Below are 17,527 nucleotides of genomic sequence, written 5' to 3'. Positions count from 1 at the left end.
GATCAAATGGTGGTTCCATTCCCAGCTTTCCAAGAAATCTCCATACTGCTTTCCAAATTGGTTGCACAAATTTGCAGTCCCACCCACAATGTACAAGTGTACCCTTTTCCCCACATCCTCACCAGCACTTGTTGTTGTTTGACTTCATAATGGCTGCCAATCTTACTGGAGTGAAATGATATCTTAGGGTGCTTTTGATCTGCATTTCTCTGACTGCTAGCGATGGTGAGCATTTTTTCATGTACTTGTTGATTGATTGTATGTCCTCCTCTGAGAAGTGTCTGTTTAGGTCCTTGGCCCATTTGTTGATTGGGTTATTTGTTATCTTATTGTCTAATTTTTTGAGTTCTTTATATACTCTGGATATTAGGGCTCTATCTGAAGTGTGAGGAGTAAAGATTTGTTCCCATGATGTAGGCTCCCTATTTACCTCTCTTATTGTTTCTTTTGCTGAGAAAAAAACTTTTTAGTTTGAGCAAGTCCCATTTGTTGATTCTAGATATTAATTCTTGTGCTATGGGTGTCCTATTGAGGAATTTGGAGCCCGACCCCACAGTATGTAGGTCGTAGACAACTTTTTCTTCTATCAGATGCCTTGTCTCTGGTTTGATATCAAGCTCCTTGATCCATTTTGAGTTAACTTTTGTGCATGGCGAGAGAAAGGGATTCAGTTTCATTTTGTTGCATATGGATTTCCAGTTTTCCCAACACCATTTGTTGAAGATGCTATCCTTTCTCCATTGCATGTTTTTAGCTCCTTTATCAAATATAAGATAGTTGTAGCTTTGTGGATTGGTCTCTGTGTCCTCTATTCTGTACCATTGGTCCACCCGCCTGTTCTGGTACCAGTACCATGCTGTTTTTATTACTATTGCTCTGTAATATAGTTTGAAATCTGGTATCGCTATACCACCTGATTCAAACTTCCTGCTTAGAACTGTTTTTGCTATTCTGGGTCTTTTATTTTTCCATATGAATTTCATGATTGCTTTATCTATTTCTACAAGAAATGCCATTAGGATTTTGATTGGCATTGCATTAAACCTATAGAGAACTTTTGGTAATATCGCCATTTTGATGATGTTAGTTCTGCCTATCCATGAACAGGGTATATTTTTCCATCTTCTAAGATCTTCTTCAATTTCTCTCTTTAGGGTTCTGTAGTTTTCATTGTATAAGTCTTTTACCTCTTTTGTTAGGTTGATTCCCAAGTATTTTATTGTTTTTGAGGATATTGTGAATGGAGTGGTTGTCCTCATTTCCATTTCAGAGGGTTTGTCGCTGATATAGAGGAATGCCTTTGATTTATGCGTGTTGATTTTATATCCTGCCACTTTGCTGAATTCACTTATTAGCTCTAATAGTTTCTTTGTAGACCCTTTTGGGTCTGCTAGGTATAGAATCATGTCATCTGCAAATAGTGATAATTTAAGTTCTTCTTTTCCTATTTTTATGCCTTTAATTTCTTTCGTCTGTCTGATTGCTCTGGCCAGTGTTTCGAGGACTATGTTGAACAGAAGTGGTGAGAGAGGGCATCCTGTCTTGTTCCAGATTTTAGAGGGAATTCCTTCAATTTTTCTCCATTCAGAATGATGCTAGCCTGGGGCTTAGCGTAGATTGCTTTTACAATGTTGAGGTATGTTCCTGTTATCCCTATTTTTTCGAGAGTTTTGAACAAAAAGGGATGCTGTACTTTGTCGAATGCTTTTTCCGCATCTATCGTGAGGATCATATGGTTCTTATTTTTAAGTCTATTGATGTGGTGGATAACATTTATTGATTTCCGTATATTGAACCAGCCTTGCATACCAGGGATGAATCCTACTTGATCATGGTGTACAATTTTTTTGATATGATTTTGTTTCCGATTCGCCAGAATTTTATTGAGGATTTTTGCATCTAGGTTCATTAGAGATATAGGTCTGTAGTTTTCTTTCTTTGAAGTGTGTTTGTCTGGTTTAGGAATCAGTGTGATGTTGGCCTCGTAGAATGAATTTGGAAGTTCTCCCTCTTTTTCTATTTCCTGAAATAGCTTGAAAAGTATTGGTATTAGTTCCTCTTTAAAGGTTTTGTAAAACTCTGCTGTATACCCGTCCGGTCCTGGGCTTTTCTTAGTTGGTAATCTTTTGATGGTTTCTTCTATTTCCTCTATTGTTATTGGTCTGTTTAGGCTGTCTATATCTTCCTGTCTCAATCTGGGCAGATCATATGACTTAAGAAATTTATCGATGCCTTCACTATCTTCTATTTTATTGTAGTATAAGAATTCAAAATAATTTCTGATTATCTTCTGTATTTCTGAAGTGTCTGTTGTGATATTGCCTTTTTCATCCTGTATGCTAGTAGTTTGAGTTCTCTCTCTCCTTCTCTTCGTTAGCATGGCTAAGGGTCTGTCGATCTTATTTATTTTTTCAAAGAACCAACTTTTAGTTTTATCAATTTTTTTAATTGTTTCTTTTGTTTCGATTTCATTAATTTCAGCTCTGATTTTAATTATTTCTTGCCTTCTACTTCTTTTGCTGTTATTTTGCTCTTCTTTTTCTAGGATTTTGAGATGAAGTATGAGATCATTTATTTGTTGGTTTTTTCTTTTTTTAAGGAATGAACTCCATGCAATGAATTTTCCTCTTAGAACTGCTTTCAATGTGTCCCATAGATTCCTATATGTTGTGTCTGTGTTTTCATTTATCTCTAAGAATTTTTTAATTTCCTCCTTTATGTCTTCTATAACCCATTGATCATTCAGTAACATATTGTTCGTTCTCCAAGTGATGCATGATTTTTCCTTCCTTCTTTTATCGTTGATTTTCAGTTTCATTCCATTATGGTCAGATAAGATGCATGGTATTATCTATACTCCTTTATATTGTCTAAGAGTTGCCCTGTGACATAATATATGATGTATTTTTGAGAAGGATCCATGTGCTGCTGAGAAAAAAGTGTAACTGCTTGATGTTGGGTGGTATATTCTATATATGTCAATTAAGTCTAGGTTGTTAATTGTGTTATTGAGTTCTATAGTTTCCTTATTTAACTTTTGTTTGGAAGATCTGTCCAGTGGTGAGAGAGGTGTGTTGAAGTCTCCCATGATTATTGTATGGTGGTCTATTAGACTCTTGAACTTGAGAAGAGTTTGTTTGATGAACATAGCTGCACCATTGTTTGGGGCATATATATTTATGATTGTTATATCTTGTTGGTATATGGTTCCCTTGAGCAGTATGTAGTGTCCCTCTTTATCCCTTTTGATTAACTTTGGCTTGAAATCTATTTTATTTGATATGAGTATGGACACTCCTGCTTGTTTCCAAAGTCCACATGAGTGATATGATTTTTCCCAACCTTTCACCTTCAGTCTATGTATGTCTTTTCCTATCAAATGCGTCTCCTGTAGGCAGCATATTGTTGGGTCATGTTTTGTGATCCATTCTACTAGCCTGTGTCTCTTAATTGGTGAGTTTAAGCCATTAACATTTAGGGTTATTATTGAGATATGGGTTATCCTTCCAGCCATATTTGTTTATTTATGTTACTGAATATGGTTTGTTTTCCTCTTTGATTATTTTCCCCCCTTTACTGTCCTACCTCCCACTGTTGGTTTTCATTGTTATTTTCCATTTCCTCTTCCTGTAATGTTTTGCTGAGGATTTTTTGGAGAGATGGTTTTCTAGCTGCAAATTCTTTTAACTTTTGTTTATCGTGGAAGGTTTTAATTTCATCTTCCATCTTGAAGCTCAGTTTTGCTGGATACACAATTCTTGGTTGGAACCCATTTTCTTTCAGTGTTTGAAATATGTTATTCCAGGATCTTCTAGCTTTCAAAGTCTGTGTTATCAGCTGTTATCCTGATTGGTTTACCCCTAAATGTAATCTGTTTCCTTTCTCTTGTAGCTTTTAAAATTCTCTCCTTATTCTGTATGTTGGGCTTCTTCATTATAATGTGTCTAGGTGTGGATCTCTTATGATTATGCACATTCGGCGTCCTGTAGGCTTCTAGGATTTGGGATTCTGTCTCATTCTTCAAGTCTGGGAAGTTTTCTCGTATTAATTCATTGAATAGATTGTTTATTCCTTTGGTATGGACCTCCATGCCTTCCTGTATCCCAATGACTCTTAAGTTTGGTCTCTTTATGTTATCCCTTATCTCTTGGATGTTCTGCTCATGGTTTCTTAATGTCTTGCTGAGCTGTCTATGTTCTTTTCAAGTTGAAATACTTTGTCCTCATTGTCTGATGTTCTATCTTCTAAGTGTTCTACTCTGTTGGTAGTATTCTCAGTTGAGTTTTTAAGTTGGTTTATTGCTTCCTGCCTTTCTAGGATTTCTGTTTGTTTGTTTTTTATAACTTCTATCTCCCTGTATAGTTGATCTTTTGCTTCCTGGATTTGTTTATGTAGTTCCTTGTCAAAGTGATCTTTCATTGTCTGATTATGCTGTCTCATGTCTTCCTTGAGACTCCAGATCATCTGAAGCATGTATCTCCTGAATTCTTTACCTGACATTCCATCTGCCGCAGAAATTACCTCTTCTAACGTTGAGTTGACCTGCATTGCTTGTGGTCCTTTCTTTCCTTGTCTCTTCATACTGTTCGCGTTTCTTTCTGCTTACTGAGACTGTTGTGTTATTGAATTTTCCCCCTATATATTTGTATTACTCTTGTATAGTTGCAAAGTCTCCCGCGCAGGCGCGGGCAGGGGCTTTGCTCCTCCTCCAATTGGGGCACTGTGCCTACCACATTGGCAGGCCGCTGGGCCTGTTCTGCTGGTTGGTAGCAGGTGCACTTACCTTGCAGGCACGTGGGGCGGCTCTGCCACTCCCAGGTTGCTGGGCCTGACCTGCTGGTGGGTTGCAGGTCCGGCTACCTTGCAGGCGTGGGGGAAGGGCGCACACCTATTTGTATTTAGACAGTTACTCGAAATGGAGGACGTAATGCTTGGGATGAAAGTTGGGGGGAAGGGGAAGGTAGGTGCTCTTGAAAAGAAAGTGGGAGAGGGAGATAGATAGCATAGAGGAGAATGGAAAGAGCCGTAAAACTTGGAAGGGGAGAGAGGGAAAAGGGAGAGAAAAAGTTAAAATGAAATAGGAAATAAAATTAGGGTTTAGAGATCCATTTTCTTCTCTTCCCGTAGGCAAAGCTGTGCCCTCCGGGCTGAGTTTTGCCCTCAATGTGTTAACAGCAATCCCTGTAAGGCGGTTCCTGGGAGTCTCTCAATCCTGTTGGTCCAGAGCCGTTTCACTTCTACGGCCCCTCCTCCCCTTCCTCCTGCCAGCCAGCCAGGTCCTGCTCACCGGAGGCAGTTCCCCAAGGATTTGGTTACACTTTCAGCCCCACCGAGTGCTCTATTTCCCTAACTACTGAGCACTCTCGCTGTCATTCATCTAAGCCCCAGTGCTGTGGAGCTGTGGTCTGGGAGTCAATTGTTTAATTTTTCCGGACCCCTTTGGTGGGCACACCTTCGGAATCTGGCAGCTAAGACCATTGGTGTCGCTGCTGGTGGTAATAGGATTTGGGGGTCTAGGATCCCCTCTACTTCCCTCAGCCCCTACAGTCACAACCACACTGCTGGCGGTAGGAGGAGTTGGGGGTCTGGAGTGTCCTCTGTTTCCCTCCGCCCCTACCGTCACACCCTCTCAGTTCGCGGTTGGGGGATTTGGGGGTGGGGAGTCTTCTCTGCTTCCCTCTGCCCCTACAGTCACGCCCTTGTCACTGGCAGTAGGGGGAGTTGGGGGTCGAGAGTCCTTTGGCCCTTAGGGTCACGCCCACAGAGAGATTTTGAAGTTTCCCGGTTGTTTGTATCTGATGTGGGTGGGAGTCACACACCTGCTAAAGTAGATTCCACTGGGAAGGAATCTCTTTGGCCGAACTTTGGTGACTTCCCCTCTCTGCTATGGCGGGCCCCTGGCTCCTTGCCGGAGTGTCCGAAGGGAGGGGTGGAACTGGCTTGTCTCTGGTCTGACACAATCTCTGGTTTTAGTTCCCAGTTCGCTATTTCGTAAAGGGTTGGTTATATTCCCTTCACGCTGTCTCAGTGGGGGGAGCCGTTCGCCGGGTGGGCGGGGCTGTTAGTAGAGCCGGGAGGGCACGGGCTATCTGCTGGGCCAGGCAGGGACACTTCTCGCTGCGCCGGGCCGCTGGGGGCTGCCTGTAGAGCCGGGCAGCTGCGGCTGCGTGGCTAAGATCCGGGCGGGCGGGGTGGCCGTTCGCTGAGCGAGAGCGGAGTCTCCCGGGATGGCAGGATGGCGGGTGCTGTCTGCGGGTTCGGGCGGGCCGCGCCGCTCGGGGCCACCGGCTGCTTTCTGAAGCGGCTGGTGGCCGCAGGATTGTACCTCTGCACCCACCGGGGGGCCGCCTGTAGAGCCGGGCAGGTGCGGCCGCGTGGCTATGAGCCTGGCAGGCGTGGTGGCCGTTCGCAGAGCGAGAGCAGGGCCTCCCCGGGACGGTGGGATGGCGGGTGCTGTCTGCAGGTTCGGGCGGGCCGCGCCGCTCTGGGCCGCCGGCCGCTTTCTGAAGCGGCTGGTGGCTGCAGGACTGGACCTCCGCGCCCACGTGGCCGGCCAAGATCCACTTGTCTGGGACAAACTGACACTTCTAATAAACCTACCAATTCCCGGCAGGTCCCCTCTTAACGGAATTTTGCTAGAAGTTCCTCAGTAGGTAGACTGCCACTGTTCCAATGTGTCTTTCTGATCCCGTTAATGTGGAGACATTGGAATCGCTGCTTCCTCGCCGGCGGCCATGTTGGATCCCCCAAGCTTATATCATCTTGATACCAAAACCACGCAGACACACATCAAAGAGAGAAAATTTTAGACCAATATCCCTGATGAACATTAATGCACAAATTCTCAATAAAATTCTGACAAATTTCATACAAAAACATATTTAAAAAATAGTGCGCCATGATCAAGTGTGGTTTATTCCAGGGATGTAAGTTTGGTTCAACATAAGGAAATCAATAAATATAATTCATCACATCAAAGTACTTAAAGATAAGAATCATATGATTATATCAATTGATGCAGAGAAAGCACTTGATGAAATACAGCACTCTTTCAAAACACTTAACTAGGAATAGGAAGAGCATACCTCAACATTGTAAAAGCTATCTAAGCTAAACCCAAAGCTAACATCATTCCAAATGGAGAAAAATTGGAAACATTTCCTCTAAAAACTGTAACAAGACAGGGATGCACTCTTTCACCACTTCTATTCAATGTAGTCCTTGAAATTCTAGCCAGAGCAATGAGACAGACAAAAGAAATTAAAGTGATATGAATAGGAAAAGAAGAACTCAAACTATCATTATTTGTTGATGACATGATTCTATATTTAGAGGATCCAAATAACTCCACCAGAAAACTTCTAGAATCAATAAATGAATTCAGCAAAGTAGCAGGATATAAAATCAATACCCATAAATCAAATGCATTTCTATACATCAGTGATGAATCCTTTGAAAGAGAAATTAGGAAAACTATCCCATTCATAATGACCATGAAAAAAAATTCTTGGGAATCAACTTAACAAAAGAGATGAAAGACTTCTACAATGAAAACTATGTAACACTAAAGAAAGAAATTGAAGAAGACCTTAGAAGATGAAAAGATCTCCCATGCTCTTTGATAGGCAAAATTAATGTTGTCAAAATGACCATATTACCCAAAGCACTACACAGATTCAATGTGATTCCAATTAAATTCCCAATGTCATTCCTTATAGAAATAGAAAAGGCAATCATGAAATTCATTTGGAAAAATAAGAGACCCAGAATAGCCAAAGCAATCCTTAGCAACAAGAGTGAAACAGGAGGCATCACAATACCAGAACTTAAACTATACTACAAAGCTATAGCAACAAAACAGCATGGTATTGGCACCAAAATAGACATGTAAACCAATGGTACATAATGGAAGACACAGAGATAAATCCACATAATTACAGTTATCTCATACTAGACAAAGGAGTCAAAAACATACATTGGAGATAAGATAGCCTCTTCAACAAATGGTTCTAGGAGAACTGGAAATCCATATGCAGAAAAATGAAGCTAAACCCCTATCTCTCACAAAACTCAACTCAAAGTGGATCGGTGACCTAGGAATTAGACCAGAGATCCTGCACCTAATAGAGGAAAAAGAAAAAGTAGGCCCAAATCTTCATCACATTGGACTAGGCCCTGACTTTCTTAACAAGACTCCTAAAGCACAAGAAATAAAATTAAGAATTAATAAATGGGATGGATTCAAACTAAAAATCATCTTCTCAGCAAAAGAAACAATCAATGAGGTGAAGAAAGAGCCTACATTTTAGGACAAGTTTTTTTTTGTCACACACACATCAAATAGAGTACTAATCTCCAGGACATATAAAGAACTCAAAAAACTTAACATTAAAAAAAAAAGAACAACCCGATCAATAAATGGGCTAAATAACTGAACAGACACTTCTCAGAAGAAGATATATAACAGATCAACAAATATATGAAAAAATGTTCACCATCTCTAGTAATTAGAAAAATGCAAATTAAAACTACTCTAAGATTTCATCTCATGCCAGTCAGAATGGCAGTTATCAAGAATATAGACAACAATAGCATGTTGGCGAGGATGTGGGGGAAAAGGCACACTCATTCATTGTTGATGGGACTGCAAATTGGTGTAACCAATCTGGAAAGCAGTATGGAGATTCCTTAAAAAACTTAGAATGGAACCACCATCTGATCTAGCTATCCCAATCCTTGGTCGATACCCAAAGGACTTAAAATCAGCATACTATAGTAATACAGCCACAATAATGTTTATAGCAGCTCAATTCACAATAGCTAAACTGTAGAAGCAATCTAGATGCCCTTCAATAGATGAATGGATACAGAAAATGTGGTATATATTCACGATGGAATGTTACTCGGCATTAAAAGAAAAGAAAATTATAGCATTTGAAGGTAAATGGATGGAGTTGGAGAATATCATGCTAAGTAAAGTAAGCCAATCCCCCAAAACCAAAGGCCAAATGTTTTCTCTGATAAGTGGATGCTGATCCATAATGGGGGAGGGCATGGCAAAAACAGAGGAACTTTGGGCAAAGGGGATGGAGAGCGTATGTGGGCAGGAAAGACGGTGGAATCCTAGGTACATTTATGACTGCACATACGGTGAGATGCTACATTGTGTACAACCATAGAAATGTAAAGTTGTGCTGCAGTTGTGTAAAATGAATCAGAATGCATTCTGCCATCATATATACCTAATTAAAATAAATAAATTTAAAATGTTTAAGAAAGATAAAAGTATAAATAAAAAGATAAAAACTTCTGCCCTGGTAAGGTACTTGCATGAGGGCCGAGAATTGGTGATTTCAGGCTAAGCCAGAGCTTTTGGGATATGCACTGTGAGGTGTGGGGATCCTGGTGATTCGTGTTTGCAGACTAGCTCTAAGCTCTGGAGCTTTGGAGGCTGTGCATTTTGAGGAAGGAGCAATGTTAGTGTGTCCCTGGATGTCCCTGTGGGTCTGCGGAGGCTATGGAACTGCAAAATTCTGTGCTAGGGTTGTAGGCGGGAGTTCCTTATGATCCACTGCCCACAATCTGGTGCCCCCAGACTTGGCTTCTGTGCTAAATCACATGCAACTGTTCACTGCCCTTTCTTACTCCCCCAGACTCTTAGTAAGTTTCCTGAACTGCTCATTTTAAAGGGAAAGCACCTTCCACTGTCCTCTATGTCACAGTCTGGTTTCCCATTGTGAAGAATTCTCAGTGGGTGTATGTCTGTCTGTCTGTCTGTCTGTCTGTCTGTCTCTCTCTCTCTCTCTCTCCCCACCCCACCCCCTAGGCCAAACTGATTCACAAGTAGTGGCTCTCCAGGCCAGTGAGGTAAAATTGTTGTAGGGTCCCAGAGATAGGAAAACGCAGGGACCTCTGATCCCCAGGGTAGTAAGCTCAGACAATAAGACCCTTCTCAAGGTGGCGCCATGTTGCAGCTCAGTGATAATATGCTGGGAAGTACAGAGAGCCTCTCCAGAGCCAGCTCTGTATGCACTTCCCAGATCCCTTATCTGTTCAGACCACATGTTTGCAAATTGCCAAATGTTGTGCTAGTGGAGCTCTCTGGGACTCTCCCTCTTGCCCCTCTACCCCTGCCAAGGGCTGCCGCGCGATTGTTGCTGGGGCACTCTGTTTCTCCCACTATTCCATTCCTCAAAGTCTCTAGGTTTCCTCCAGGTCCCTTTATCTACACTGCTGAATTCCAGTGCTTGTTCATGGATGCTCACTTCAACAAGCAACTACGCTCCTGTTGGTTTGGTTCTATCTTGTGGACAAGCAGGGAAGTACCGGTGCCTCTAATCCACCATCTTGAATTTCTCTTCTTTCTCTGTGTGTCTCTGTCTCTTGGTCTTTGTGCTTCTGCCTTATGTGTAATTAGTTCATTATAAAGGATGCTAGAAGGACACAGTTGAAGAGACACATAGAGTGATGTATGGGGGAAGGGACATGGACTGTGTGTTCATTTACTCAGGAACTCTCTGAACCCTTTACTTTGAGGTTTTTCATTTCATAAGCATGATTGAAACATGGACAACTGTGCAGAAATGTGATTGGACAAAAAGCTTAGAATCTAACCCTAAAAGACTAAGTGGGGAAACCAGGCCTCTCCAGGTTCTTCTTTTCTATGCACCATTGTTTCCTCTCATGTGTGGGGAAGGATCCCCCTGAAGTGGGGGTCTAATGGTCTACTATCATACGGGGTAGGTCAGAAAATTTCCCATAGCCAGCTCCAAGGTAGAAAGGTAGGAGAAGATTAGAGTTTCTTTGAGTGGCCTTGGAGGGAGATACGAGCCAGGAACTGCAGGTGACAAGCAAAAAGTGTGCATGATAATATCACATCTGGGTTTTCTGGTTGTCCTAAAACATGCTGTATACAAACACAGATATCTCCTGCAGGTTGGTTTTGATCAGTACAGAAAGCAGTGGTATTTTGTTCCTGTTATCAGTATTTTATTGATGCAGTTCAAGATCTTACTAATGTCTAAGGAAATATAGTATACCACACTTTTGGGTCTGGCAGAAAGCATTACCCACACCTTCGGACTCTGGGCCTCTTTAATAATTTCCTCCCAGTATTATTTCTTTTTAATATCTTTTTAAAAAAAATTATGTGGTGCTAAGGATTGAACCCAGTGCCTCATGCATGCTAGGTGAGTGCTCTACCTCTGAGTCACATGCAACCCCAGCTCCCCAGTATTATTTTTGTCTCTTTATCTAAGACTAAATATTCTCTATTCTGTTTTTCTACCTGAACCAACATATTGCTATACAGGAGCATGCTTCTTATGTTGAGTGCTTTCTCAATTTTAAGTAAAATGTTCAATATTACCATGATGAAGAAATTATGTCACCCAAACTGGCTTTTTCTTTGTGTGGGTTGGCAAAGGAAGAGGATTACATTCCTGCCTCACTTAAGCATGCACAAAGCTGGAGAATGTCCAGAACCAACCTTCCTTCCTTCCTTCCTTCCTTCCTTCCTTCCTTCCTTCCTGATGTGCTGGAGACTGAACTTTGAACTCAGAGCCTTCTGCATGCTAAGCATGCGCTCTACTGGTAGTAGGAGTTACACTCTCGGTCCAAGGAAGTTTTTCAATATTGAGGAAAAGCTAAATGTATCATTAATCAATAAATTCCATTTGTGTATCCTTTACTATATCTTAACTAGATCCCTACTCTATCAGAACTTGTCTGAGCAAGCTGGAATAAAGAATTGTACTTCTTTCTACCTTTGCGCCACTTCTTTCTCACTGCTTTATTTCTGTCACTATAGTTTTGTATTTTTTTTTTTCAGATAGTGGATAGGTACTATGCATTTACTTACTTATTGTCTGTTTCTTTTGCTACAATGGAAGGCAGGGATCTCTGTCTTGTCCATCACAAGCACCTGGAGCTGTGTAATGTCTTTTGCGGTTAAAGGTACTCAGGGATTTGTTTAGGAACTCTTTCTCCTCCTTTACACTCTTCCCTTGAATTTACACGCCCCTTTGTTAGTTCCATGTAGTTTGTAGACATTCCTACTTTTCTAATCTCCCTTCCTTTCAGTCTAATTTGTTCTGCACATTTCTATCAGACTGATTTCCCCCCCACCCCAGGTCCAACTTGACTGTGTTACTCTGACCAAACTAATCTTCTCTTCAATACAGATCCTTCAGCTACCTTCAAGAATACAACACAAAGTGAATATTCTAGATTTCTTTCTTTGTGTGTGTTACAAATTTAACCATTAGGTAATCATTTATCATCTAAACTGTATGTTTAAAACAGCTCACCATCAATCGAGGTACAATTGATGCATATTAAACTACACATATTTGAAGTGTGTTAATTGATATGTGTGGATATATGTATATACCCATGGAATCATCACCACAATTACATAGTGAATATTCACTTTACCTCTAAAAGTTCCCTTTTGCTCCTTGGTAAGCCACCCTCCATCCACTCCCCAAGAATGGCTGATTTGCTTTCTGTCACCATAGTTTGTATTTTCAAGAAGTTTGTATAAATGGAATCATATAGTATATATTATTTGACTTTTTTCTCTCAAACTTGCTATTTTGAGATTCTGTACTGCATGTATTAATAATAATTAATTCCCTTTATTATTCAACAGTATTCCATTTCATAATTTGCTGATTAATTGACTTGAACATTTAGATCATTTCTAGTTTGGGTTCATTTTCAATAGAATTGCTGAGGATATCTGTGTACTAGGTTTTTTTGTAGACTTATGTTTTTATTTCTATTGAATAACTGTTATTTCTCTTGGATCTGAGTCATATGACAGATGTATGTTTAAGTTTTAAAAACTGGGGCTGGGATTGTGGCTCAGCGGTAGAGCGCTCGCCTACCACAGGCAGGACCCGGGTTCGGTCCTCAGCACCACATAAAAATAAAGGCATTGTGTTGCGTCCATCTACACCTAAAAAATAAATGTTTAAAAAAAAGTTTTAAAAAACTACTCAACTGGGGCTGGGGTTGTGGCTCAGTGGTAGAGCACTTGCGTAGCACATGAGAGGCTCTGGGTTTAATCCTCAGCACCACATAAAAATAAATAAATAAAACAAATGTATTGTGTCCAACCACAACTAAAAAATGAATTTAAAAAAAATTGCCCAACCATTTTCCAAAGTGGTTGAGCTATTTTGCATTTTTACCATCAGTGTCTAGGGTTCCTGTTTGCTCGGTATCTGTACTAACATGCAGTACATTAGACTTTTTAACTTTTGCCTTTCTTTTAGGTTGGTTTGTTTCCTTCCTTCCTTTCCAGTATTGAGGACAGAATTCAGGGTGCTCTATCACTGTGCTACATCCCCAGCCCTTTATATATTTTGAGACAGGGTCTTGCCAACTTGTTGAGGCTAGCTTGAACTTTCAATCCTCCTGTCTCAGCCTCTAGAGTTCCTGGGATTACAGATGTGCACCACTATGCCCAGCTTCTATTGGATGTATAAATGCTATCTTATTATGGTTTTTATTTGAATATCTATTTGACTCTTTTGAGCATCATTTATGGTGCTAATTTGCCATCTACATCTTCTTTGGTGACATTCTTTCAAGTGCTTTGCATATTTTAAAATTGAGTTGTTGTCTTATTTAAGTTATTTTAGATACAAGTATTCTGTTGGAAATGTGGTTTGCAAATACTTTCTCCCACTCTGTGTTATCTTTTTATTAACAATGCCTTTTGAAGAACAAAATTTTTTATTATGTAAGGTCCAACTTATTTTTTTCCTTTTTTTAATTTTTTAATTTGTTTTAATTAGTTATACATGACAGTAGAATGCATTTATGCACTTTAATATATCATTCATAGATAAGATATAGTTTCTTATTTTTCTGTGTACATGTTGCAGAATCATATTGGTCATATAGTCACATATATACATAAAGTAATAATGTCTGTTTCATTCCATTATCTTTCCTATCCCCGCATCCCCTCCCCTTCCTTCCCATCACTTCACTCTACCTAATCTAAGGTAACATTATTCTTTCCTTGTGAATTAGCATCTGCACATTAGAGAAAACATTTGGCCTTTGGTTTTTGTGGGATTGTCTTATTTCACTTAGCATGATGTTCTCCAACTCCAACCATTTACTGGCAAATGCCATAATTGAACTCTTCTTTAAAGCTGAGTAATATTCCATTGAGTATGTATACCACATTTTCTTTATCCATTCATCTATTTAGGTACACCTAAGTTGGCTCCATAGTCTAGCTATTATTAATTGAGCTGCTATAAATGTTGACATGGCTGCATTACTGTAGTATGCTGATTTTAAGTCCTTTGGTTATAAACCAAGGAGTAGGATAGCTGGGTCAAATGGTGGTTCAATTCCCAGTTGTCTGAGGAATCTCCATACTGCTTTCCATAGTGGTTGCACCAATTTTCAATTTCACCAGCAATGTATGAATGTATCTTTTTCCCCCACTTCCTCGCCAACATTTATTGTTGCCTCTGTATTCTTGATGATTGCCATTCTGAATGGCATGAGATGCAATCTTAGAGTGGGTTCAATTTGCATTTCTGTAATTACTAGAGATGTTGAACACTTTTTCATATATTTGTTGATCAATTGTATTTCTTCTTTTGTGAAGTGTCTGTTCTGTTCCTTAGCCCATTTACTGATTGGGTTATTTTTTCAGGGTAAAGTTTTTTGAGTTCTTTATATATCCTAGAGATTAATGCTTTATCCAAGGTGCATGTAGCAAAGATTCTCTCCTAATCTCTCTCCTCACTTTATTGTTTCTTTTGCTGAGAAGAAGCTTTTTAATTTTAATCCATCCCATTTGTTTATTCTTGATTTTAGTTCTTGTGCTTTAGCAGTCTTGTTAAAGAAGTCAGATCCTAGGCTGACGTGGTGAAGATTTGGGCCTATTTTTTCTTATGTTAGGTGCAGGGTCTCTGTTCTAGCGCCTACGTCTTTGATCCACTTTGAGTTGATTTTTGTGCAGGGTAAGAGAGAGAGGTTTAATTTCATTTTGCTACATATGGATTTCCAGTTTTGCCATTTTCTCCAGTGAATGTTTTTGACACCCTTTTCTAGAATTAGATAACTGTATTTACATGGGTTTGTCTCTGTCTTCTATCCAGTACCATTGGTCTACAAGTCTATTTCGGTGCCAATACCATGCCATTTTTGTTACTATAGCTCTGTAGTATAGTTTAAGATCTGGTATAGTAATGCCTCCTGCTTCATTTTTCTTGTTAAGGATTGCTTTAGCTATTCTGGGTCTCTTATTTTTCCGAATAAATTTCACAACTGCTTTTTCTATTTCTATGAAAAATGTCATTGGGATTTTAACAGGAATTGTATTAAATCTGTATAATGCTACATGTGTTTTCAGGTTGTTTTTATTTTGGTTGTTGTTTTTGTTATGAACTGGGAGCTACTGTGTTTAGTAAAATGAACTAAAATGAAGTAAAATACATTTTATTTATTTACAACAAAATATAGAGATTATGAAAAAACAGGAAGAAGTGTTGAAATCTCTAACTTTAGCTCTAGAGTACTAAAGAGCACCCTGGCATGTGGGCTCTTATACTTGATAAAGAGTATGGTTACTATTTATTCCTTTTATCCCTTATATAGTTTTGATGTGTCTTTTGTTTTTATTGTATAAAAGTTTTGTGTTCTTATATTATTTCTCAATAGCATTTTACATAAGATTTTTAAAAACAAAATTGCAGCCAGGCATGGTGATGCACACCTGTAATCCTAGCAGCTCGGGAGGTTGAGCCAGGAGGATCACAAGTTCAAAGCCAGGCTCAGCAACTTAGTGAGGCCCCAAGCAACGCAGTGAGACGCTGTCTCTAAGTCTAGGGATGTGGCTCAGTGGCTAAGCACTTCTGGGTTGAATCCCACCCCCCGACCAAAAAAAAAAAAAAGTTGCAACTTGCCTCTTCTCCCATCCTCTGACAAAATTTTCCAAACACTTAATAAACACTGAGCAAATAATGTGGGTTCATTTAGTACTATACTTATTAAAAGATGGAATTAGTTTTTTTGCACCAAGTGCTAGAGAAGTGTAAGCCCAGGTTTGGTGTTTTATAATCAAGATATAAGCTGTAGGGATTTTAAAGCAAGTTCAAGGTTTGAATCACAGAAATGGACCTGTCACTTTTGACCAATGATAAAGTCAGTATATCCTTAAGCTGTCAATGAATTTGTTAAAATTTTAAAGAAATATTCATTTACCCCTTCTGGAGCTTGTCTTATATTTAATTTCACATATTATACAGTTAAATTTTTATTTTTATTTTCTTAAAGCAGTGCTTGGAACCCCTCACAGCTTGCCTCATCTGATGAACTCACCCATCTCCCCTGCATTTCTACACTTGAATAAAGCACACCAGGTACATAAATAGCATGGAATATCAGAAGATCAAATGGAGTGAATATATTTCATTTGTTGTTAACATTTAAATACTCAAGAAGTTGAGTATTTTGTTTTAGAAGAAAATCCTTAATAATTTTGTTTTAGAAGAAAATCCTTAATAATATCAGAAGATCAAATGGAGTGAATATATTTCATTTGTTGTTAACATTTAAATACTCAAGAAGTTGAGTATTTTGTTTTAGAAGAAAATCCTTAATAATTATAGTTACTTACAATCATAACTCAATAATCCTACCAGATCCAATTAACCTAATTAATGCAGCTCCAATTAACCTAATTAATGAATATATTCCTATTTGCAAGGCATGAAGAAGAGAAGAGATATATTTGTGGCATATTTTTGCTAGATAATAGATCTGTAAACAAAACAAGACTTTTTATGTGCCCCTAACTCAAAAAAATATCTATAGAGAAAAACAAGTGGACAATAACTCTTAATTCTTAAAACTTAATGTCATAAAAATAGTTCATTATGTATATGAGAGTAAAGAATATTTTTCTTTTTACAGGTAAGTATTTTAATTTGTAGATATAGATATGTATGTGTATCTATCTATCCACAAGATTAGACATAAATATTACTCAGTTTCAGGTGGTATTTAAAGACACAGAACCTCAGTTACAAATCAAAGCTAATATATAATAGAGGATTGATATAAGGCAAATGAATGAATGTGTGGTCCTAAACACAGCTTTTTAAAGGAAAGACCCATTTAAAATTTTTGGTCCTCAGAGTCTAACATAGTACCTTGTAGGGTCTTCATTCATTCATTCACTTGGCCTGTATTATTGAGAATCTAACACGTGTGTCCTAGATACTGTTAATCATTGCAGCTATAGCGTCACACAAATCATCAACAGTCTCTGTGGTTACAGAATTTCAGACAGTCGTGGCTGGGGATGGAGCTCAGTGGCAGAGCGCTTGCCGGTCATGCGCAGAACCTTGGGTTCATCCTCAGTAACACAAAAGAACAAACTGTGGGGAAACAAATGTTGAACAGTGGATTTCAATAAAGTGTAAAGAGTGATATGAGAGGGGGAGTTCAGAGTATTGATAATGTTCTCTTCACTTTAGGAGAAAGGCCA

At 39.2% G+C, this 17,527-nt stretch overlaps 1 protein-coding gene across 4 annotated transcripts in view; it reads left to right on the top strand.

Moving 5' to 3' along the window:
- Positions 1-17,527, top strand: part of RAVER2 (ribonucleoprotein, PTB binding 2) — a 104,257-nt gene that overhangs the window by 62,022 nt on the left and 24,708 nt on the right. For 2 of the 4 annotated variants that reach the window (XM_081306342.1, XM_081306340.1), the window contains exon 6: positions 16,315-16,397. In XM_081306342.1, coding sequence (XP_081162468.1) covers positions 16,315-16,397 — 83 coding nt within the window. Of the gene's footprint in view, positions 1-16,311; positions 16,398-17,527 lie in introns of all 4 variants that reach the window. The other 2 variants (XM_081306341.1, XM_081306339.1) reach the window with 1 other exon arrangement.

The sequence above is a fragment of the Spermophilus citellus genome (assembly GCF_964194105.1).
Source record: "Spermophilus citellus genome assembly, chromosome: 9".
Taxonomy (NCBI): Eukaryota; Metazoa; Chordata; class Mammalia; order Rodentia; family Sciuridae; genus Spermophilus; species Spermophilus citellus.
Note: the sequence above shows the minus strand (reverse complement) of the source record. Positions and strands in the feature narration are given on the sequence as shown.